A 24,034-nucleotide genomic window follows, 5' to 3' on the forward strand; every position below is an offset into this window, starting at 1 on the left:
CCGGACTCCTCCCTGGCTCCATCCACGCGCCGCCGTACTCTGCTCTGAGATTCTCCGTTGTCTCCGCCCTCTGCCTTGTCGGTTTTCCGATCTGGTGCGTTCTATTTGTTATATGCTCTGGGTTGTGACAATTGGGATTCAGTTCTTTAGATGCTGATATCGGTTACTTAGATTCTTCATGAGGACTTTCTCGGCATAATTCGTTTAAATTCACTTTAAGCAGAGTCTAGGTTGTCGTACGTAGGCTCCAAATTGTATTCCATTTGTCAATGTATAGATCTTTTGATTGCGATCAAATACTAGTAAAGGGATCGTAGTTTTAGTGGATCACGTCTAAAGTGTCTGAGATCTGTGATTATTTACTGTTCATAAGCACTCAGATTGCCTTAGAATTACAATTTTCTGGTGAGGTTTGTTTTGGGATTCCCATGAAAAATTGGGAAAAATTATTCGGAGAGGAGTTTTGCAGGAAAAAACTTATGAATGGATAATATGATTTTATTTAGGAATGAAATATCATTTAAATTTTATTGATTTATAAGGGTTACTGTCTAACTAAGACTCCTGACGTCTGTTGTTTCCCTTATTTTTACCTGTAGTCATACCAAATGGCCAACAGAGTTCAAATTCCTAGCAACAATTCAGCACTCATTGCCATGATTGCGGATGAGGTAAGAATGTGGCGATTGTACGCTTTCTTTGACTGCAGAACAACAAATACTGCGTGTTTTTTATGCATGCCTTTTAAGTTTCCCGGACACATTTAAAATTTCAATTTGTGAAGGTTAAAATAAATATTGAGCATAAATATAACTCACTAACTCTACTCTAATTTGTAACTGGAAAATTAGAGTATGTTCAGTTGATTTATGCTGATTGTTACTTCGTGAGATATGATTGTTGAGAATTTTGTGCAAATATAGAAGTTGTCTTCTATCTTGGGATCATGTTGTCTAAAAGGCATAAAGTAGATGATATTATAATTAGGATCCAGCAATGTTTCTGTGAGGGCTTATTAGTACGGAATCATCCTAGCTAGTTTGTTTATGACTGCTGCAATGCTAGAGAAAGTTGCAATAATTTTGGAGCTTTCTTTTGCCATCAGTCTTCTCGTGATTAAGCACCACTGCATGCGGGATAATTAAAAATATATTCTATTCTGTGACAGAGCAATAAAAAGGCTTACGTTTTGGCAGGTTAGGCTTAAAGTTTCTTATATGGTTCAGACATTTTGAGTTATAATAACAGTGGATTGAATTAATAGCTTCCTGAGGATATATGAAGCCAAGGGTTGTAAGCCATGATGAGTTTGGTTGTTCATGAGTCAAGTTTATCAGAATTCAGATGCTGTTCAAGAAGCTAATTTGGCTGTTTATTATTTGACAGTTCTTTGAGTAGACTCAAGCAAGAATTACAAGGATTTTGGAACAGAAAATGGAGTCATGAGGTTGTTGTTCTCATCCAAACAATTAAGTATGTAACCTGAAAAACTAGAAAAAAAAAAAGATTTAGAAATTTTGGGTAAAAGAGAAATTAACCCGGGTGTCACACTTAGGGTCTTGGGTATCAAGCATTTGATTGATTGCATAACACTCAGATGCACGAAGAGAGATCTATTTGCTGCCATGGTAAGATATAAACTGACCGTCTATTCATAAGATGATAGTTGAGTGCATCAATTAAGTAGTAGTGTCAGACTTATTAAAGCTTCCTCTTCTAACTAACATAATTGAACCCCAAAAAAAGAGAAACACACAAGTGAGACACCTATGGAGTGCAAGCCAAAAACCCATACATTGACATTTCAACACAACTATATTCTTTACATTGCAACCTTAACAGAATAGTACTGAAATATCCCTATTGCTTAAAGATTACTATAAGAATTAAAAATAAACAGCCAATCTAATAAGAAATTAGCCCCAATCAAATTGAAACCAATTATTGAGATATTTTATACTTTAAGATTATGCTTTAATGTTCCAATGCTGACTGCACCAGTTCCTCATTCTGTTGTTGTTGTAATTTTTTGTAATTGGTATTATGATTGAAATGATTAAAACATACTGAAGGTTCACAATGACTACTTTATTTTACACCAGGACACCGTAGTTGGGTTTCTGTTGGCTGGAGTGGGAAATGTTGACATACGTAGGAAGACAAATTACCTCATTGTGGATGCAAGTATGCCATTGAACTGTATTTTACTTACTGTTCTATAATCTTTGTGTATGTTTCTTATCAATCTCTTAAACCACAATCTTTTTCTTGTTAAATTGTGCATTGGGAATGAGTGACTCCCTACCCTTTTCAGTTACGGTATGTGTTCTATTGAAGATTTGTACAGGTTGTTTTCACTAACATTTACAAAAATGCTACCTTGTTTCCACTCTTTTTCTTGTTTATAAAGTTTTGTACAGGGTGTTTTCACATTTTCTATATAAATTTTTGAAAACAAGATAACATTTTCTTAGTTTAGTGAAAATAGGAAATTGAAACAAAACGATTTAAAGAAAGAAAACAGGCCTCAAGGTTTTCTATTTGAAAGTTCATATTCCTTATCTGCAGTACATGAGAAAGGATAGGGAATACTTTTTATAGCCTTTGACACTTGTCATTGTAAGAAATTGACTTATCATACTTTGATTGTGTATTGATTTTTTGTTAATTTTTTCTCACTGGTTATTATTAGATATCCTAGAAACTATTGGTTTGATCCGGCTAAAACTTCAGATATTGCTTGGGTTACTACAGATTTACACTATAACATTTTTGTGTCAAAAGTGTCTCGTTCTGAAGTATGCTTGATCAGTTTGGAATCAAGCTGATTTTACTTTATGTTCTTGATTTATCTTGATTTGATTTTCAGAAACAACTGTCAAACAAATTGAGGATGCATTCAAGGAATTTACAACAAGGGAGGATATTGCAATTGTGATGATTAGCCAATATGTAAGTCCATATTTCATGATTATAATAAATGATCCAGGCTGTTGTGTGCTTGCTTGTTAATTAACACTATGTCTGCTTTTGTTTTCCTACTTCATATGGACTGAAACATGATCTTATTATTTCTGTAAGCCTATTTATTTACTGTTAGCTGTGGTTTAGCACATGTTCTGCATCGTAATCAAAGTTATTGTCATGAGAATGAGATTCAAATTATATTTGGTTTACTTTATTCTTTTCTTCGCCATCTTCGTGCATATATGACTTTTACTTGTTCCGTAAGCTCTTACGACCCTGCTCTACCTGCATGTTTTCCAAAAATTCAAAGATCTTAGACTTTCTTTCTTGTGCAGGTTGCAAATATGATAAGGTTTTTGGTTGATAGTTATAACAAGCCTGTTCCTGCAATCCTTGAAATCCCTTCTAAAGACCATCCTTATGATCCGGCACATGATTCAGTTCTGTCACGAGTGAAGTATCTCTTTAATACCGAATCGGTTGCATCTGGGAGACGCTGAACCCATACTTCAGTGTTGCAGCTTTTTCGGTGCTTATTGCTTTTGTTTGTACATTATGGTTAAATAATCTTTTCTTCAAATTCAGAGTTCAATGTAGCCTAAATAATTTGTGCTGTCTGGGGATACTTTAAAATTCTTGTCACAGAACTTTAAGATGGGCGAATATTTTATGGTTTCATGTCACATTCACAGATTAGCTTGGAATATGAGTTTATCTGTCATCTCTCACTCACTAATATCCACTGTGATTGAAGTGATTGAAGTTGTCATGTTCAGACGTACCGTATACCGTTTTTTTATTTGGCAATGCCTATTGCAGTATATACATCCTCGGCAATCTCAATCTCAACCAAACGCATACGTTTGTTGTCACAAACTGATTAATGTTATGTTGGGAAAAATTAACAGTGATTCTGATCAATGTTTTAGTAACTACTCTTAAGAGATTATGCAAGTCAATTTAAGTTTGTTTTAGATACTTAAATTCATTTTAAAAATAATTTCTGATCTCGGATTTTAATCAGACTTTAGATTATTTTTGTTTACTATTTTGAGAAGTTGGAAAAATTATGAAAATCTTACCATTTGATCGCTGAAGGTAAAATTGTATAGAGAAAAAAATGTAGGTTAGAAATAAAACATGATTGTGCTTTTTATTCAAAGGAAAAGAAAAGTGAAATTTAAAGGTAAAGTTACAAAAGAGAATGATTTCATATTTACAATGCACTACACAAGTTATAAGTGTTAACGATTGGGAGAAAATAAACATTAAACCAATCAATTTCATTGGATTGATTTTTAAAAAAGATTGGTTTGAATTTTAAAAAGGGTTGGTTTGAATTATAAATAAAATAAAATCCTTCTAAACTAAATCAAGAGCAATTTAATTTGGTTTGTTTGGAATTAATTGAATTTATGTAACGTAAATAGTCAAAATTTTGTTTCTTGAAAAATAAAAAGATTAATTTTGTTCAAAAATGTGCATATAGTTTATTCCTCAGAAAAGATAAATATTTTTGTATTGAGATTTACATCAATCAAATGATAACAAAGATAATAAAAAAATAGTATCAGAAAAGTTCATTTATAATAAAAATAATATATCATTAGATTGATTCGGATTCATTGAATTTGCATATCACAATTTCGATATCTTAATAAATCATTATCGAATTTGATTGGTTTATTTCAAATACAATATGGTTAAGCTAAAAATAGGAAACAAATTCATTTATTTGCTTCAAACTCAAGTTAATTGGGTTTATCTAAATTGATGAATATCTCAAATATTAACTCCTCAAGTCAATTAAATGACATGCTCCAATACATAAATGTGACTTTCAAAAATATTTAGTTTTAAACTAATAAAGGGTACAAATAACATACTAATGATTGAATTGGATATTTAGCATATAAACAATTTACATATCCCAAACATACACCTGAAAGAAAATTTTCATACATGTATAAAGAATGATCTGTCAACTATTTTACAAGTTCCCACTAACACACACTTGTAAGATCATCTACTCTCATGTCAAAAACATCATCATAGCAAGATCACAATCACAAAAAAAAAAGATAATAGATGACCTGGCCGTGATTTAAACATGTAATAAAAATAAATGTGTGTGTGCCATGTGTTCATGTGTGTATCACATATTAAGCATATAAAAGGCCATATATCTTATTCATGTGGGATATATAATGTCAAATGTGTGTGTGCCATGTGTTCATGTGTGTATCACATATTAAGCATATAAAAGGCCATATATCTTATTCATGTGGGATATATAATGTCTATCTACTTTACAAAGACTAGTATTAAGCTAGGACTCAAGGACCAACACACTTGTCACAATCCTAGTTTATGTAGCAACCTACCCACTCTGGTATATGTTATAGAGTATCAATATCTTCTTATCCCCAACTTAATATCTGAAACCTCAATTGCTTCTCTCCACATGATCCTTTGTTTACTTAACTAAACGCATCACTAGAACATAAGTATCTCATCAAGTTTTCTAACTTAATATTTACACCACATATCAACATCATAGCAATACCACTTTGGTTATTATTTATAACATCATTCATATAATAAGATCCATTAATCACACTTTGTTATTTCACCAATTCTTTTCCAACATGTTTCATAACTATGAGTAACACATTATTGGCATATCATCAGAGGCATGTTGCTTGAGTGATCTAAAAGAAAGCTAAGGTTAAAGATATCTATCAACAATTATGCAGAATTAAGAATATAGCAGATACACCAGAATTTGAAATGGAAGAATACTGTACTAGTTAGTACTAAATGAACCTATAAAATTGAAAACTTTACCTGAATCAGCATATTCAGAAACTAAACAAACTCTAATGCATCAAACTAAACTATTTAAGCAAGTATTTACAGAATGGAAACTGAAATGCAACAAATTTCCTATTTCTAGACTAATACTGCTGAAACAGAACAGAACTGAAACATTAAAAATGGCAGCAAAAAGAAATTGTGAGAGAAAAGATTAAGAGAGGGGAAGAAAAGATGAAACTAGTATGAAACATGTAGTTGTGGTGAACTTTCCTGTGAAGATTGATGCTCGTGCAGACCTGCAACTAATTTACTCAAAGTGGTGGAACCAAAATTCTGCCTATATTATTGAGCCTGTTGATGCATTTGCTGCAATTGGTTATAAGCTGCTGAGAAAAGAGTTGTGATTGCATATTTGGAGGTGGTGGAACGTATCTTAGATTAAGCAAATCTCTTCCTCCAGAATTATAAGAATTGAACTGTTGTTGTTGGCCTTGGAAAATTCCAGCTACCATCTCTGTTTCAATATAGGACATCCAAACTTCAACCCAAAATGAACATTATCCTCTCCTTGTGGAAACTGAATTCACGGTGAATAGTAGACAATATCCTCATTTGCTAGCTCCTTCAAGGTTTTCCTATCCTCCATACTAAATAATATGCTGAAAATGCTAAAAGTAAATGCAACACAAATCTGACCTTGAACTAGTGCTAGAATATAAGACAAACTCTATTTTTTCTTATTCTACTTCTAAATGCCAATGCAATGGATGGAATGGAGATATGAATGTATAAAATTTATTAACTAACTAGTCCTAAGCAAATCTATATCCTATCAGTATCTAAAATATGCAGAAAAACAAAATTAACAAGCTGTTTGATAAAAGTCCTAAGAGAAAACCTAAATACATGAAGGTGTTTGATGAAATGCTTGTCTGAAGGCAAGTGGATTTATGCAGTGCTGAGCTACAGAACTATTTACTACACTAAATGCAACTAAACTATAGGCTAAGAATCAATTAAACATACTTCTATATCCTAACACAAACAAGATTTCAGAAAACCCGAAGATATGCTATGAAATGGATATGAAAATGTATGAGGTGCAATTCTGATGTGTTCATGAACAATGAATTGGAATGGATGGTACGAAACACTCACGTATGGATACAAGTGTAAACTAAAACTATCATTTCACTCGAATCACATAAATCGAAACCCTTTTTTCTTGTAATGTCATTTTTATATAATATTTTTTTTGTAATTTCTTTTTGTACCATTTTTTCTGCTAGTGCATTGTTAATTTTTGGGTAAGTATATTAATGAGACATTAACACTGTATCATGAAAATTGATATATTTATTGGACAACTAACAATATAAATTCTTTTTATTGGAAAAAAATTATTGAATTATGAGTACTGTTTTAAATATAATTACCACTTGAAATATGTTTTATGGATATCTTAGTCTTGATTTAGTAAATAATATCTATGGAAATTTATTAATGGATATATCGAATGAATTTTATCAGATTAATCACTTTTTGTTTTAAATTTATCAAGATGTACTAATGAATTACTTTTACCCAATTCTCTATAATACAATTAAAAAATTAGGTTAAAATACTTTCTTAATCTTTATTTTTTATTAAAATCTCAAATAAGTTCCCAATTTTTTTTAGTCTCAATTAGTTTCATATTTTTAAAAATGTGGAACAATTAGGCCGATTCTGTTAATATAGTACTAACAACGTTAAACATGTGTTACGTGTCAGTTCCTCAATTTTTTTTTATTTTTTATTTTTTTTAAAAATCTTCCAGAAGTTGAGATGCGGTAGAGGTTTTTTAAGGCCTTCCAGAAGTTGAGATCCAGAAGAAGTTTTTCTCAGAAGTGGATACTTCCGAAAGTCAAGACCTGATAGATGTTTTATAAATGCCTTCCAGAAGTTGAGATCCGAAAGAGGTTTTCCTAGAAATGGACATTTTCGGAAGTCAAGATCCGGAAGAGGTTTTCCAAGAAGTGGACACTTTCGATGAGTGCATTCCGGATGTCAAGTTTCAGTTGTATATGTTCCCGAAAGTGGACACTTCCAGATCTCACAAAATCACCACACTCTGGTGTGTTTGGTTCAACATTGGAGAATTGATTCTAACTTAATCAATTCTCCAACGCAAAAGCAACAATTAGTTGCTACTCATTCAACGTGATTTTTTTACCCTTTAATTGATTTTGGAAACTAAACACGTACTGATTCTACATTAAAAAATTAATTATAATCAATTCTACATCAATTTGATACAAAACCAAACACAATAGATCTCGATTTCAAATCATGCATAAACATGACAAATGCATGCTAGAGGCATAACAAAAGCACAAATACAAAATAAATATTACCTGTGTCAATTGTGAATCTCTCAATGGTGTGAAAGAGGGACATAAAGAGGAGAAAAGAGGAGAGACTACATTATCACGAAGAGAAAGAGAAGAATGAGTATGAGGTTTGGTGGGGTTTAGGGTTAGGAAAATTTGGGGTTAATGTTAGTTTACATTAAATAGGACAAAGAGGGTGAGGTTCAATTTTCAAAATAATTACTACAGCTAGTCAAATATTCAAAGGATAATTTCAAAATTTAGAAAGTGCTTGGAGGTGTAGAAGAAATTTTGGGGGTGCAGGAAGACCCCCCTCCCCCTTCCCCTCCCCCAAATTACCAAGCCCATTTAGCATAAAAAGAGTCTCACCTAATGGCAGATGTGTTCAACCTTTCAACTTGTTTTTTGATGTTAGGTTGACCTAACTTGAATCGAATTTGGCGAGCTAGTAGCATGATGCTCAAAATGGCTTGGATCGACTGATTTGTCACATCTACTTAAACCTTTTAAAGTTTGAAGTGTTATTTTTTTAGGGGTGTCAAAGTGAGACAACTCGGCTCACACAGATTGACTCACCAATAGTTGAGCTAAAAAAGGTTGGTTTAACTCGATTCACTCTTTGGTGAGTCAAAAAGTTTGTAACCCGACTCGTCCCACTATAAATTAGTGGATTAGCAGGTTAGGTCACTTATGAATGTTTTACTTTTACAATTTATTTTATATGTTTATTAGATTATAATGAAAGTAAATTGACTCAATTTTCCTTTTTATAATAGTAGAATCAAAATGTTCACCTAATTTTCCAAGTATTAGTATAAAGATAATAGTTAAAAATTAAAGTATCAACATATATAACTTGAAAACAAATAAATTAAACATATAAACTATTCAAACATTATTGAATAACATTCTATTATTTAAAAAAATTAAGTTGTAAACCTAAATAATTAGAAGTAGCAAATTATTATAATAAAAAATAGTAAACAAATTAATAAAGTTTTGTTGATAAATTACAAGTCAAGTCACTTTCAACCTGCTCAAACCCATTTAACATATAGGTTAAGTGAGTAAAATTTAATTCAATTCATATTTAAAAAGTAAATTTTTTCTTAACTCAATCCAATTCAAACATGTGGTGAAGTTATGAAATGGTTTTGACATCTCAATCTTTTTAAACCATTCCTACTAAATTTGAACCGGATTATTAATGTTATTCTCTAAAACGTTTACAATTTTTATTTTATGTTATTTATTTTGTCATTTTATAGAAAGAGTTATGTAGTGTGTATGTACTAAAGTGCATTGTGCCAAGTGGCGGAACATAAAGGGGCAGGCGGGTGCCACGGCCCCCTCCCCAATTTTTTTATTTATTTATTATTTTACATTTAATTTTTTTAAAATATTTTAAAATATTTATATTTTTAAATTAAATAATATTATATTCAAAATTAATAAAAATTAAATTAATTATTTTTTATTTATTTTATAAAGTACAATAATAAATAATAAAATATACAATTAAATATATAAGAAAACAAAATTATTAAGATATTTTTTATTTTCTCTCTTAATTATCTTTTGAGTTTTTTATATGTTGTATTCTTCTTTTATGTTTATTTATTTTCTTTTGTTACTAAAAAAAAGTTAGGCATAAACTCAGTATTTTTATTCTCATCTTTTTATATTTTCTCTTCCATTATTAAATAAATAAATAAGGTAATTTTCTCTTGTCTCACTTGATAGTAAACTATTTCTTTAATATTTAGTATTATTTTTTTATCTCATGACCTTTTTGTATATTAATTTTTTATTAATATAGAAGAAGAAACAATGTACTATGTGATTTTTCATAGTCAATTTTTAATTGTAACTTGATTATTATAGTTTTTTGTAGTAATTATGTCTCTTAACTTTTGATTAGATTATGATAAATTATTTTTTAGTCTTAAACTTATTTTCTAAATAGGTATATTAATGAAAAATAAAAGAATAAATTTATTTTTTAAAATTGATAGAGAAACTATTGGTGAAGATGAAAACATGATAATATGGTTATTTATCGCATAATAATGAAATGAAAGTTTGTGAATATTTTTTGAATCAAATGTATGTTAATAAAACGGAAGATGAATATTTTGCAGATAATATGATTATTTACATTCAAAAAAGTTAACTGAAAAATCTAATTATAATCAATTTCCATGAGTTCAAAAATATGACAAAAACGATAGACATTCCTTTAGATTATGTAATTTCTTTGATAATTATATATGTACTAGATTATGTATTCATTTTTATTGAATTAGTTACAAAAATATAAAATATATAAATTTTGAATATATTATTTTGACTCCCAAAAGTTTTGGTGAAAATAATCTTCGGACAAGACTCGTACTTAAGTGACTCCTAATTTTTAAAGTAATGGATAAATTTATTTTAAGAAGTTACAGTTTACTATCAAATGGTTACATTTCATGTTACATCACTACCTGTACATTTTCTTTTATTTATTTTTTAAATAAATAAAATAAAAAAAGGATGAAGAGTCAATGAAGTATTAACTAGAGCCGAAATGGAAGTGAGGTTTGGGAACTGCTTCGAGCACCGGAAACCTCAGGTACGGTGTCACCCTCAGGTTTGGACTCTTCCTCTTTTTCCTCTTCTTCTACTATCTCTGGATAGCCGTTAACATTCTCTCTCACTCTCTCTCTCTCTCCCTTCCACCATGCTTTCTCTCTCTTCCAAACCCTTCTTCTGCAGTGACACATTCAAGAACCACCACCACCACCACCACGCGCAACCCATCGACTTTGGCTGAATCGCGAATTCCGTTAACAGCCTCTTGTTCAACTTCATTTTCCTAAGATGGGTGCTAGGGTTCCCGTTCAGCACTACAATCTCAACTCTCCCTCTTCCTTCATCGAGAGCCCTCTGCACGTCCTCAACGCCGTCGACGCCCGAACCGCTGCCTCCGCCATCGATCACATCACTGCCGGCGACAACCCCAATGACGATTCCGCCTCCGCCGTCGTCAGTGCCGTCTTCACCTAATTCTTTATCTTTTTCTTTTATTTCCTCTAATTTCAATTTTACCACTGTGTGACATTTCTTCAATTTTTGTTTAGGATTGCATGAACGTGCAGGTAGACGAGGACCGCGCCAGTCTCGATACCAACGAGTCTTCTAGAACAACTTCTTATGATATCTTGACAGTTGAGGGTAAAAAAACTAGCTTAAACTTTTGAATTCTGATGTTGTTCCAGTTGCGAACTGTTTTGGATACAAGCTAGACGATTTTCTTAGAGTTCTTTTTTAGTAGAGAAGCTCTCGCAAGCTCTTTTAGCTTTTATCGAACTAGGTTGTGGTTTTTTTAGTGGGGGTTGAGTTACTAGTTAAGGCGAACTGATTTTGATTCCACTTGGAACTAGATGTTTCGCCTATTGAATCGGCGAGGGCGAGGTTTTTGCAAATTGTTGTGGACCAATTTATCAATGACCGTGTGATTGAGGTGCCTGATTCTGATACTGATTACGCTGGCCAAGACAAAATGAGTAAGAGGAGGACCCGAGAGATCCAATATGAAGGAGACCCAAATTTTGCTCTGCCTTTGATGTATGTGGCGAATATGTATGAAAGTTTAGTTAGCGATGTGAATAATAGGCTTGCATCCTTGAATGGTATTCGGGAGAAAACAATTGGGGTAGCCCTTGAAGCTGCCGGTGGTTTGTACAGAAGACTGGCTAAGAAATTTCCTAAAAAAGGTAATGAGTTCGTATTTGTACCCTTGTTTGACAGATTTAACTTGCTTCAGTTTATTTATTTCTTTAGCAATTTACTTGTTTGAAGATGATTTTTCTATTCAATATATAATAACTCAAAAAAAGAAATTGAGCTTATGTGCAACTAGGGAGTTTGGTTTTTCCTTTTTAACAACATTTTGGTTTGATTGCAACATTCGTTGTCTTTAATCTGAGTTCTCCCTCATCAGGACCATATACATTTAAGAGAAGAGAATTAGCTACATCTATGGAAACAAGGACAAGATTCCCAGAGCTAGTTATACAAGAAGAGAAGCGTGTTCGATTTGTGGTGGTTAATGGATTAAGAATTGTTGAAAAACCAAATAATGTTCCAATTGATGATGCTGAGTGGTAAGTCTATTGTTGTTTTCTCTTTTATACTCTTTTAATTTGTTGTTGGCTTTTTGATTAAGATTTATTTAGGTAAGAGTCCTTTTTCTTTTACCGTAAATCATTGATATGATTTTCTCTAACCTAAATTCTTAATTAGAAAAACAGATGCACAGAACAATTGAGATGGTCCAAGGTTGAAATTGCAAATGGTGTCATTCATCTTGTCACCAGTGTAGTGTGGCGTATGCCTTTCATGTAATAAGTTATTTCTATTTGTAACTTCTATAAATAAGAAGTAAGAAAATTCAGATATCCTTAGGGGGGATAGGAGCTTTCTATACAAGAGAAAACAGTGGGCTGAACTGACTCTTATATGCTACAAAGAAATCCAGTCTCTCTGCATATTAAGAAAGAAATTTCCCTTTACAGAAGCCGATAATTTTTTTATTGTCATGGGTATCCTACAGCCCATTGGGCTGAAGACTAATCCTGCATTGCACGCCTGACAGGTTTTCACATAAGGTTAGAATCAACAGGTTTGAGAAAAGCCAATATTCAAACATATCTCAATATTTGGGTAATGATACATCCTTAAAGTATGAGCATTTCTCTTCTAAAGTACACCAGAGAATTGCATAAACCAGATATTGCTATGAAAATTTTCGGTCTTTTATTGAATTGAAAACATCTTGAAATTATATCTTTTGTTTCGAGGTAAAAGCATACCCTTATTCTTCACCAAGAAGTTCAAACAGATTATTCCACAAGATAACATTCAGTTAGCTCCCAAACAATTCCAAAATAAGAAAGATATTGTTTTTGACCTAGATCTGAATAATCAAGAAAACAGAAGTGTGAGATCCACAAATCTACAGAAAAAGTCTTTGACTCTTTGTAGTTGTCTGATTAATTATCAATGCCTAAATGAATGACTTGACTTTAGTGCGAGCTGGGTGATTTAAAATGATTTATGGAGGTATCCCAATCCTACATATTTGATGTAAAACATACATGCTTTGAATTCTATATTACATGGTACTTTACTAAAGTAGTTTCTTGTGGAAATTGCTGTAGCTGTTCAGCTTGCAAAGCAGATAATAACATTTAGTATGGGTCATAATTTGCTCATCTATATCTTATGAAAACTACTGATTCTAAAGTTCATGTAATTGGTGTATTTATGTATTCTCCTATGTCATTGAATAGGGTTTAGTATATCTACACTGATAAGTACCATATCTGATGCATGTACTTGAATTCTACCAAGAGAAGATACATTTATTAAAAGTGATTTGGGAAGAATAGACTTATCTATCTGAATTTACAAGTCCCCTCTGTTCTATGCAAAAAGAATTATAAAGCTAACTCCTAAAGTACTTGAATTCCTTTTAGATTCAATGATGAATTATAAGCACTTCTGTAGTGGATTTGTTTTCATGTTAGTGGGAAACGTTGGGAACCTCAGAAGTCAGAGTTTCATGAAATGAATAGATCTCAAATGACATACAACATACAGTGTGATTGATTTTGCAGCATAAGTGAAAATGCTGCAATACTTGGATTATTTTTTCAAAGCTAATTAGACCTATATACTTTACTATAGCTACGGCTAAATGATTTCTATATGTCTTTCATGTGGGTGTTAGGCATCTCCCCTTATTTTATTCTATTTTTTGAATTTCTTGAGTTACTTTTTCTGAGTTGCTGACCTGTATTATAGAAATATAAATTGAACTATTTTATTTATATCAGAATCCTATTGTGTCATGAGAAATAGTACTAATATTTTGTTTGTAGTTTGTTGCTATGTCAAAATTTTGTCATGCTAATTGCATTCGAGTTAGAAATAGTTCTCTCTTATGTTAATTTGGCTTGTGCCACTTTAAAAAAATACGTTGGTAAAGACTTTTTATCTGTTGATGGTTTGTGTATTGCTTGCATAGGCCTTTTACTGCATTATTGGAACGGTTAACAATACTCTCTGATGTCAAACTTGCCCATGGCATTTTAAGAAAGCACATGTTTGAAGATATTTGACTTGCCTATAAGCCCAAATAATACAATGAGATTGAGATTGAACATTTATTTGAACTTTGCAAAGTATGTAATACTTGGTCTCACTTGGTTTTAGGTTTAGGATATTTGACCTGCTTTTGGTTTACTTTATTTTTAGCCTAGGTCTTTCTATTTCTCGATTCGGAAACTACTGGTGAGCCTAAACAATACAATGAGATAGAGATTGAACATTTATTTGAACTTTGCAAAGTGTGTAACGCTTGGTCTCACTTGGTTTTAGGTTTAGGAGATTGACGGGTAGGAGTGAAGTTGCTATCACAGCTAGCGATTACAAATTTTACTCTCCAAGACACAAGTACAGGCGTGGTTCTTCAATTTCACTTTCAAGCATTCCAGATATCCCTGTATGTGATGTGCTTCACTTTTGGCATTTGAATTTCTTCCTTTAAGATGCATAATACTACTGCAGTTTTGTGCTCAATGCCTTTGGGATGAGTTTTACTAGCATGATGAAGATGATGCACTTTTGTAATCTGTTGCTTGCATGTATTATTGATATGCCATGATGTATATTATACTAAATGAAATAAAAAGACTATTTCCAGGATGTATACATTGTAGTTTCTGCAATTCTTTATTTCCTAATATTATCTAGTGCTTATGCTGATTGACTTTTGGCTTTTTTTAGAGTTATACTGGAGCGGAAAATTCTAGTACATTGGCTACTACTCAAGGATTTCGCTCAGTAAGTGATATCTAAGTTGATATATATTATTGTCATTGTTGTTTTGTGATAGATACCTAGTGCCCTATGCAGTGAATAAAGAGAATTCCCCTGAATACAGCTACAAATTTGCAGAACTGAGGGTCTGCACTTCCTGATGCCCATAGGCCCTAATTATCTCACCACTGAAAAAGTGTCCCTTATTCCCAGCCCCGCTTATTTATATGCAAACAGACCTTTTTTCTTCAAAGTTCAAACACTATAACGTAAGCTAACCTAAAGTAACTAGCTTTATCAATTCTCCTTGAGGAACTAATACCAACAAACATCTAAAATACTCATGCGCCCCTAATGTTCACCTGGTACTCAAGGTGAAGAAGGGTTGTGTAAAGGCCCTTAACATTTGTTGACAAAATTCCACCAAGGTCTTGTTGTTAGCAATTGTTTGTATCTTTTTCTTAGTAAGAGATGCAATAGCAAGTTAATAAACAACACGAGTTGCCCTTTGAAGAGCCAAAAAAACTCATGGAACTCTATTTTTTTGGAAATCCAAACTTTCCTCCTCAGCCATTATTACAAATTGAATTTTAAGTTTTACTCAACCTTATAAAATCAGCTTGTACGGTTAGGTATGCACCGACTTATATACTATTATTTAACTATATATCTAGTCGATGTGAGATTTTTAACACATCTTCTCATGCTAAAGACTAGACACATTAAATGTGAGATTGGACATTTGCGAGTAATCCAATAGTGGCCAAATCGTAGATGATACAATATGTTTAACAAACCTTGCTATTATTGTTAGGATAAACTTCAATACCATCTTATAAAATGAATGTAAGCCTAACTCTACCTCACAAATGATTTATAACATGAGTTTTGCACTCACTTGTATGCTATAATTTGACTATATTTCTAATCATTGTGGGATTTCTAACAAATTCGAACATTTGGCATAGAACTTGGTGAGTTGTACCTGCCTGCCCCATTGTGTAAAAAATTTGACCTGCTTTCATTATTCCATGTCCTCCCATCCTATCACAATCACAACCTGTGCTTCTGCTCAGAAGTTGCCGCACAATGCACTTCTATTTGTCTCAGAAATTGTGCGAGGGGCAACGTTCAGTCGTTCTTGCAATGCCAGTGGTGAAATCTTGGTCAACATGTGTAGTCTGTTTATCAGCAGTGAGTCAACGTATGTGATTTTTGAAATGTCATAATCAATTATGGAAGCTTTTCTTCTTTTTTTCACTTTTTTATTTTTAAAACAATGGATGCATAAATTTATTAAAAGTAAATTAAACAATTTAAACAAAATAATTTGCACTCTAATTTTTCTGCTCCCTTTCCACTCCAAAGGCAGATCAAGTTCTCCACCATATATGGTTTGTTGCACTATTTTTGCTCAATCCATTGCCATGGATCTGGTTTCTTTTACCTCTAGACTTTCATTTTATCTTCTTGTTTGTTGAACACAAGAACCTTCTTCTATTTTGTTACCCAGGATTTCAGTTCTTCACCTTCATCCCCCTTTTTGTTTCCTTTCTCTATAGTTTTCGTTCTCCTTCTTGGTTTTCAACTTGAAGATCTGGATTGTACTCAGGTTGGAATTGCTTAAGCGGAGCCCTCTGGGACACCCCTCCTTCCCCATTTGCTGCAGGTTTGCTAACGTGAGTAACCTTCCATTCTTGGTTTCAACGATAGACATATCCTTCCTCTTCTTCCACAGCCAGCTCCAGCTTTCCCTCTTTTCCTTTCAGGTCAAAGTATTGTTCTCAGAATGGAGCTGTAATACCAATTGATTGAATCTGGACCAGAAACGAAGAACAAAAATGAATTGATTGAATATTCAAGATATTTGAGAGACCATGTTCTACCCCCACTCTCATGTGTCTAATTCTTTCTCAAATGGAAAGATAGATCTCTCACTCAACCTGCTTCCTATTTATAGACAACATGCATTGTATTTTCTACCTCCCAGCTCACTGACCCAAGTAACGAGCTCACTAACGTAACTAATTACTAAGTAGTGCAAATTTGTCATTGCTCCCCCGCCAACAGTCCTTGAATCCTTCATATGCACTATCCACAACTCTTAAGATATAAGTTTTGGTGGCAATAGATAAGAACCTCAAGACAACCCCACTGGAAAAACTAATCGTTGTAATTAGATAGCGCAAGGCTGTATAATCCCTGAAAAACTTTTACATTTTTATCATGCTTGGCACCCCTCTCACAATCTCAAGTGAAGATTACAATGTTGGCATCACCATTTATACTTCTCATTTGCAATATGATGAAATCCTGGACATTCCAGTTGATAGAAGATTGATATCTTTTTACTAATAGGAAGTAGGGAAGGTCTACTCTGAACACAGCCACAAGTTTGCAAAACGTCAACTGTCTGTCTTCACCTCTCAAAGCCCAAATCCCCCAATTCTCTCACTTATGACACCTGTCCCAGGTCCCCTCTTTTTCTTTCTATGCAAGCATGCATTATTTCTTGAATTTATTTTGAGCCCTCCTAAGCTACGTAACTGAGTTTATCGCTGTCAAACTAACACCAACATATATGACAGTTTGTCTGTCATGACCTCAGTGAACTTGTTTAGGTAAGACCCACAGATGACATCAGTGACTATATTAGTTTAAGTTGGATCAAATATCAATTTGTTGCCAAGGGTGATTGGTGTCTCCCGTGTTATAACTTTACAATAATTACATTTAAGCGCTGAGCGCGAGCTTCCTTTGCCTTTTGTGTACTTCTGGGAATTGGGTTTGTTTACCCTATTTTCATACCTACGCAGTTACTTTGGCTTCTTGGTGTGAATCTTGGGACATTTTCTTCCTGTTACTTTTAGTGATGAATTATTTTTTTTCTTACCAGCCACAAAACCAGCAGCAAACCCCGTGCAAACATCACTTGCAATCATTTCCACATCAACCTCAGTTTCACCCAGTTCTCCAGAACAATTCAACTATGCACCAAAGTCAGCATGCTGGGCCGTATACTCAGAACCCTCAAAGTGGTCCTCCCTCACACCTATCAGAAATTTCTCATGCTCACCAACCAATATCAATATCTCAACACATGACTTGCTTACAACCACTTTCTGGTGGCCATGTTGGAGGACGCTTGCACATGATGGTGAGTTTATTTGATAGATTTTGTTTTATTAAGCAAGGAGAGAGATTTTGAAATTCAATATGCTTGCCTAAAAGTGTGGTAAGACAACCTATTAATGCCGTTTTGCCTCATCTCTAATTGCTGGTCTAATTTAATATGCTTTAAACTTTTTAACATTTAGACATAACTATGAAAGTAAATAACAGTTTATGATTTCTCTTTAGGACTTCACATTACTAAGGTTTCGCTTTGTCTGCCTTGTTATGCATACTAGGAATCAATATGTGCACATGACCTGGTCAACAGTTTAAATATCTTTATGATGATATGAGACACTTGAACAAATGGTTTATTTTAGTGATGTTAGGTGTTTGACATTTCTTTAAACTACTTTTTCTTTTGCTGAGTTGTATCATGTTGCTTATTATACAGCCAACAACTCCGGCAAAGTTTTGTGATGAATGTGGGGCTCCATATCTGAGGGAAACATCCAAGTTCTGCTCCGAGTGTGGTTCAAAGAGGTTAGGAACATAGTAGGATTGGACTAGTTTTACTAGTCCATATAGCTTTTGTCCTCATCATTTTTTTTATCACAGTGTACTCAGGTTTTTTATATTTATTAGTATTCTTACTTTTTTTTTTTGGAGAAAATGTATTTAGCCAAATAAAAATAAAAGAATATAGTTTTTACTCGAAAGGTGTGCTCTGGTAAATAGTTGTAGATATATAGCTCTATCTATTAGGGTTTGCACTTGTATTAGCTTTGCGAACCAGAAGCCGTGAAACTGACAAGTTTGTTTTTTTTTTTTTTTTGGCTTTTTGCTGTTTCAGTAGTAGGACGGTCTAACTAAATATTTTCTAACAATTAACCACGTGGGTGTGGTAAAATAAGTGAAACTTTATTATGGATTACACTCTTTTGGTTTCACTCCCAGTGGTGATGATCAATGCTAACTTGGTTTGAAATACGATAAAATAGGTAGTACATAAAAGCTGGTGCCCTCTTAAGCATGGCAGTATGAATTGAAAACCATAGACCCTTGACTTCGGCTTATCAAATGTACTTTATAGATTGAATAAATTTTTTTAACCTTGAGCAAAATCACAATTTAGAGGATATTTTCATAATCACTTATAGAAATAAAAATGAGAAGAAATAATAAAATTGATGTCTTGATAAGTTAAAAATAATTTATTCGTACATTAACTTATAGAAGTTAATGCTATCAAATCGATTTTAGAAGTTCTTTGTGTTAATTTAAAAAAATAAAATCCATGAATAAGTTAATTTCAGAAACAAAAGGAACGTGGATGAGCATAAAGAGGTGGATGTGCATGAGCATGGTGGTGGCCCATGTTTCTAGATTGAAGAATAGAGTTTCTCGGATGAGTGTGTGTACGCTTGGTTTTGTGATTATGTATGTATTTATACGGTTAGTCCACTCTATCTGAAGTTGGTGTTGGTGAGGTGCAGTGTCGGAGAAGGGCTAGTTTGGGAAAACTTTTATAGAGTTTTATTGTTATTTTACATCTATCTTTTGTAAATATATTTTATACTCAATTTTTGGTTATGTAAACATGGAGTTCGACTATATTTTGAATTATAGCGCATTTTAATAAAGTTTAAATTTTTTCGCGTTTTAGGAAAAAGTTTATTTAATGCGACTTTATTGCTTATATTCTTTCTATTTTATTTAAATTAGTAATATCCGGCTAAGATGTTACATTACGTATAATAGGTTTACTATTGCTTGCTATTAGAATGTCATTTATATATAGGAGCAATAAATTAAACTAACCTTTTGTTAGAAACTTGAGGTAGACACAAGTGTCATACTTGCTATGTTTAGAGCCAATATTTCTAATCAACTAATTAAAATGCTTGTTCCATTGCCTTGGCGATTGTTTCTGACCATGCAAGGATTTTTTTAACTTACAAACACACTCTTTCTTGTCTCCTACCTCAAATCTTTTTGGTTGCTTCATGTATATCGTCTTTTCTAAGTCTCCATATAAGAACACAATCTTGTTGTCCTTTTTGTTTTAGTGAAAGTTAAGCTCAACAACCATGGTTAACAACATCCAAATTGATCTATGTTTGACTCCAATAGAAAACACATTATTATAATTAACTACTTTTTTTTAGTGAAGCCTTTAGCACCAATTTCACTTTTAGTTTTCATTGACCAATTTTTGGATTACTATCTTTAGTTTGATAATTCATTTGCAACTGACCAACCTAAAACCCATGGGTCTACGAACAAGAACGCAGGTATTGTTTAGACGAAGTGATTTCATCTCCTCTATCATGACATTTAACCATTGAGCATTACTTGCTAGTGTAGAGGAAACACTTTAAAGGGTTCAATGTTTAACACCTTACTAACAACCACCAAGGAGTATGTAATTAGCTTTATATATCCATACCTCTCTCTCTATAGCTCTTATTGTTCTCCTTGTTCTATCTTTGGCAAGCATGTAATCATCAAATTATTTGTCTTAATCAAAAAGCTTTGTGTTTGTCATTCACTAGATTGTTTCATGCATCATTCAAAAGGAAATTATATCTTTTTTCTTTGCAAGAATCCACCTCAATGTTATCCTTCTCATTACACAACTACCTTTAGGCTTACATTTTGAAACTTCTAGCTTATAAGCCTTTTTAGTTTCATTGAAGACAACATCCCCACTCATGATGCATTTCTTGAATCCTAGCTCAAGACACCATAGATGACATCCTTTCACAGCTTCTGGATAGCCTAGAAAGATGCACTTTACAACTTGTGCATCTAGTTTTCCCTGACTTATGTGAGAATAAGCAACATAACCAAATATTCTCAAGTGATAAAGGATGGGGAAATGTCCTGTACAGATTTTCTCAGGAGTTTTCATCTCCAACATTGTTAAGGGACATATATTGATTAGGTAGGCAATAATAGAAACATCTTCAATCCAAAACACCTTTGAAACTCTAGCACTTAACAACATGCATCTCTTTCTTTCTACAATGGTCCCATTGAAGTGTGCCTACTACTGTCTAATGCCTTGCAATGGCATTCTCCTTGTAGAAGGCGTTGAACAATTCTTAATAAAATTCAAGACCATTATCAATTTTGAATCACTAAATAGTCTTGTTGGTTTGGTTCTCCATTAGGCGCTTCTAACTATTGAAATTGTCGAAGGCTTCATCCTTTGTCTGTTTATGATACATTCATAACATCCTCGAGTAAATCATCTATTGTTGAGAGTGAGTATCTAGCACCAGAGTGTGATGAAGTTGTAGTCGACTCACATAGGTCAACATAAACGTAAGCAAGAGTTAATGTCATCCTCTTTTGTCCTATATTAAAAAAAATTCTACAAGTTTTCCCTTGGATACTGTGTTCGCAAAATCTCAATTACTTAACTTGTCACTGCCAAACAAGCATTGCTTGTTCAACTCCACTAAACCTTTTTCACTTACATGACTTAACTTTTTATGTCATATTTAAGTCTTGGAAAAGACAATCTGCTCCCTAATAGACAATAAGCCAAACATTACAACACCTTCAAAGCATACAAGTCATTCTTCTTCACAATTTTCACAACTACCACGGACCCCCTCGGCACTTTTAACACTCCCCTATCAACTTTAAACACACGTCCCTATTCTCTAGCTCACAAAGGTATATCAGATTGCACTTCAAGCTATTTACAAACTTAACTTCCTCAAACACTAATTAGATATGATGATTCTAACTCTAGTTATCTTACAAGACTTATTGTTACAAGTTCTATAAGCTTTTGGAATCAAACAAGATTAGGTGTCAAATGAAATAAACATCTTAAGTTTATTATCCACTAACAATCATTAGTATTCTTGACACCATAAGGACCTATGTTGATCCATGAATTGATTTTATTTTAATAATTTGTCATTTTTATTATAAAAAAAATAAAATCTACAAGTTGCGGTACGATTCTATAATTTACGATTTTATAAAACTCTTACATTCTTAACTATAATTTTGATCGTTAACTACCTTGGGTAAAGTTAAGGAACAAAATGCAAATTTCAAGAATCAAGACTCTCAGAAACCAAAAAATAAGACTCTCGAAACAAAACGATATAATGAATAATTGATATTCATTGGAATTTGCAAATACACACAAACCTCTTTATGCTCTTTATGCTCCTACTTCTGCCTTAGTCGAAAGTAAGTAATTATTATTAGCTATGTACCTTAATCATTTTTGCAAATTAATGATGATTTTTATTTTAATACTTCTTTTTCTTTTTATCAAATTTCATTATGATTTTTTTAATGTAGATAGTATAATTTTATATGGTTTATATGAGATCATTGAAAAATTAATTACATATAAAAGTATTAGATTTCAACTTAATCAACAAATTGATAAATTGATAGAAAGTCCGAAGATTTTTCGAAAAAAATAAAAATATAGCAATAGATACAGGGATAAGAATCAAGCTAGTAAAGCATTTAATTAGTCTTCACACTCATAAAAATCATAACAATTAAGATCACATTTATCTTAGCCTTTTATTTGAAATTGCATCTCTTTGGTGAGAAAGTTATACTTGAGAGAGTAAAGAGTTACAAAATCTACCGATTAAAATTTTGAGTCTAACTTGTAGTGTGTTCTTAGGTGCAAAGGAAGAATGGAAGCATATTTGATTAAGTGCATATTAAAACAAGAAATCGTTTAGAATAACGGATTAAAATTATAAAATTGTAAAATTTATAAATTACAAAAGTAAACGTGAGAACAATTGAGTAGACACATAAGTTAAAAAAAATACAGACTTAATTAAAATGTATAACTTAATAGATCATAAAAATTTACTAAAAACTTAATTAAAAATTTATAAATTTATCAAAACTTAAAATTTAATTAAACTTATTAATAATAATAAATACATTGTTATTAGTTGCAGTAGTATTTTCTATTATTATTATTCTATTATCTCTTAATGGTTAGATTATTATCGACTTCATCATCATTGTCTTATCGTAATAACCGCCAAGCACTAACGCAATCCTCGTTATTGATTACGATTTATTAAAAATTACAAAACTCATTAAATGAAAGTCCAACATAAACTTAAGATTTTCAATAGATTTTCATCAAATAGTAAATAGTGCATCAAATAAACTCGCGGCCACTGCACATAAAAGCATGGTAACAACTTTGACAAAAATAAAAAAGAATGTAACATTGTCGTCATTCCTGATTGTACAAAAGCAGGACAAAACGAATAATTTCATCTCATTTGCATTATGATTCGTGAGGAAGTCATTGTAACAAACCAAATTTGAACCTTGATTCCTCTCTCAAGGACCCTATCATGTTTTTTGTTTCTACCTTCTACATTTCTTACATTTCCTTTTCAGTGGAAAAGTGGAGCCAAACAAATAAATACAACGCCGACAGGTTTAGGTGAAATGAGAGGGAAATTATTGCTGCATAGTTTTCTTTTGTTATCAGTTATTATTTAGCAGACAAAGAAAAAGAAAATCTAAATATGTTGTGCATCTCGATCTTTTATTTTGGTCTCGTCCATTTTCTTTGGATTCCACATCTTACATTAATGTCCTATGGTCCATTCCTTCTTTGGATTTCATCTCTCATATCATATGAGAGCTCTGTACACAGAAATTGTTGGGTTTGCACAGTTTCTTCATGCTCACAAAAACTAAGAATTAAGTGTATCTTTTGTTCTCAAATTATTTTTAAAACATGTTTTTTAAAAGTATGCAACATTCTTTATAGCAAATGCTTGTGATAAATGGAGTTTTACGATAGACTATGATATAATCTTTGTGTCATCTGCTAGAGAAGTTGTTTTACATTATTTTTGTAAAGTGCA

At 32.4% G+C, this 24,034-nt stretch overlaps 2 protein-coding genes across 3 annotated transcripts in view; both read left to right on the forward strand.

The window, feature by feature from the left end:
* LOC114175868 (vacuolar ATPase subunit F family protein) overlaps window positions 1–3,744 on the forward strand; it is a 3,894-nt gene extending 150 nt beyond the window's left edge. Inside the window, exons 1-5 of the mRNA XM_028060706.2 lie at window positions 1–94; window positions 600–671; window positions 2,103–2,184; window positions 2,870–2,952; window positions 3,303–3,744. The exon at window positions 1–94 is cut by the window's left edge and continues 150 nt beyond it. Coding sequence (XP_027916507.1) covers window positions 609–671; window positions 2,103–2,184; window positions 2,870–2,952; window positions 3,303–3,467 — 393 coding nt within the window. The 5' untranslated portion in view covers window positions 1–94; window positions 600–608 and the 3' untranslated portion in view covers window positions 3,468–3,744. The remainder of the gene's footprint in view (window positions 95–599; window positions 672–2,102; window positions 2,185–2,869; window positions 2,953–3,302) is intronic.
* A 6,934-nt stretch (window positions 3,745–10,678) lies between these two features.
* Window positions 10,679–18,859, forward strand: LOC114176295 (PPR containing protein). 2 transcript variants are annotated; one of them, XM_028061282.2, is made up of 9 exons: window positions 10,679–10,773; window positions 10,917–11,186; window positions 11,282–11,375; window positions 11,585–11,917; window positions 12,145–12,307; window positions 14,586–14,709; window positions 14,994–15,050; window positions 17,923–18,183; window positions 18,595–18,859. In XM_028061282.2, the coding sequence occupies exons 2-9, from the start codon at window positions 11,022–11,024 to the stop codon at window positions 18,694–18,696; spliced, it is 1,299 nt and encodes a 432-aa protein (XP_027917083.1). In that variant the 5' UTR covers window positions 10,679–10,773; window positions 10,917–11,021; the 3' UTR covers window positions 18,697–18,859. The 2 variants fall into 2 exon arrangements, with proteins under 2 accessions (XP_027917083.1, XP_027917082.1); XM_028061281.2 differs by having other exon boundaries at window positions 10,705–10,791.
* Window positions 18,860–24,034: the final 5,175 nt, after the last annotated feature.

The sequence above is a fragment of the Vigna unguiculata genome, chromosome 3, assembly GCF_037176805.1.
Source record: "Vigna unguiculata cultivar grain cowpea cultivar isolate G323 ecotype 2 chromosome 3, ASM3717680v1, whole genome shotgun sequence".
Classification (NCBI taxonomy): domain Eukaryota; kingdom Viridiplantae; phylum Streptophyta; class Magnoliopsida; order Fabales; family Fabaceae; genus Vigna; species Vigna unguiculata.

Excerpts from the sequence above, each read along its gene's own strand:
- LOC114176295 (XM_028061282.2), top strand. The coding sequence starts at position 11,022 with ATGGGTGCTAGGGTTCCCGTTCAGCACTACAATCTCAACTCTCCCTCT. Across the intron at positions 11,187-11,281 it reads ACGATTCCGCCTCCGCCGTC|GATTGCATGAACGTGCAGGT; the intron begins GTCAGTGCCGTC and ends ATTTTTGTTTAG. Across the intron at positions 11,918-12,144 it reads TAAGAAATTTCCTAAAAAAG|GACCATATACATTTAAGAGA; the intron begins GTAATGAGTTCG and ends CTCCCTCATCAG.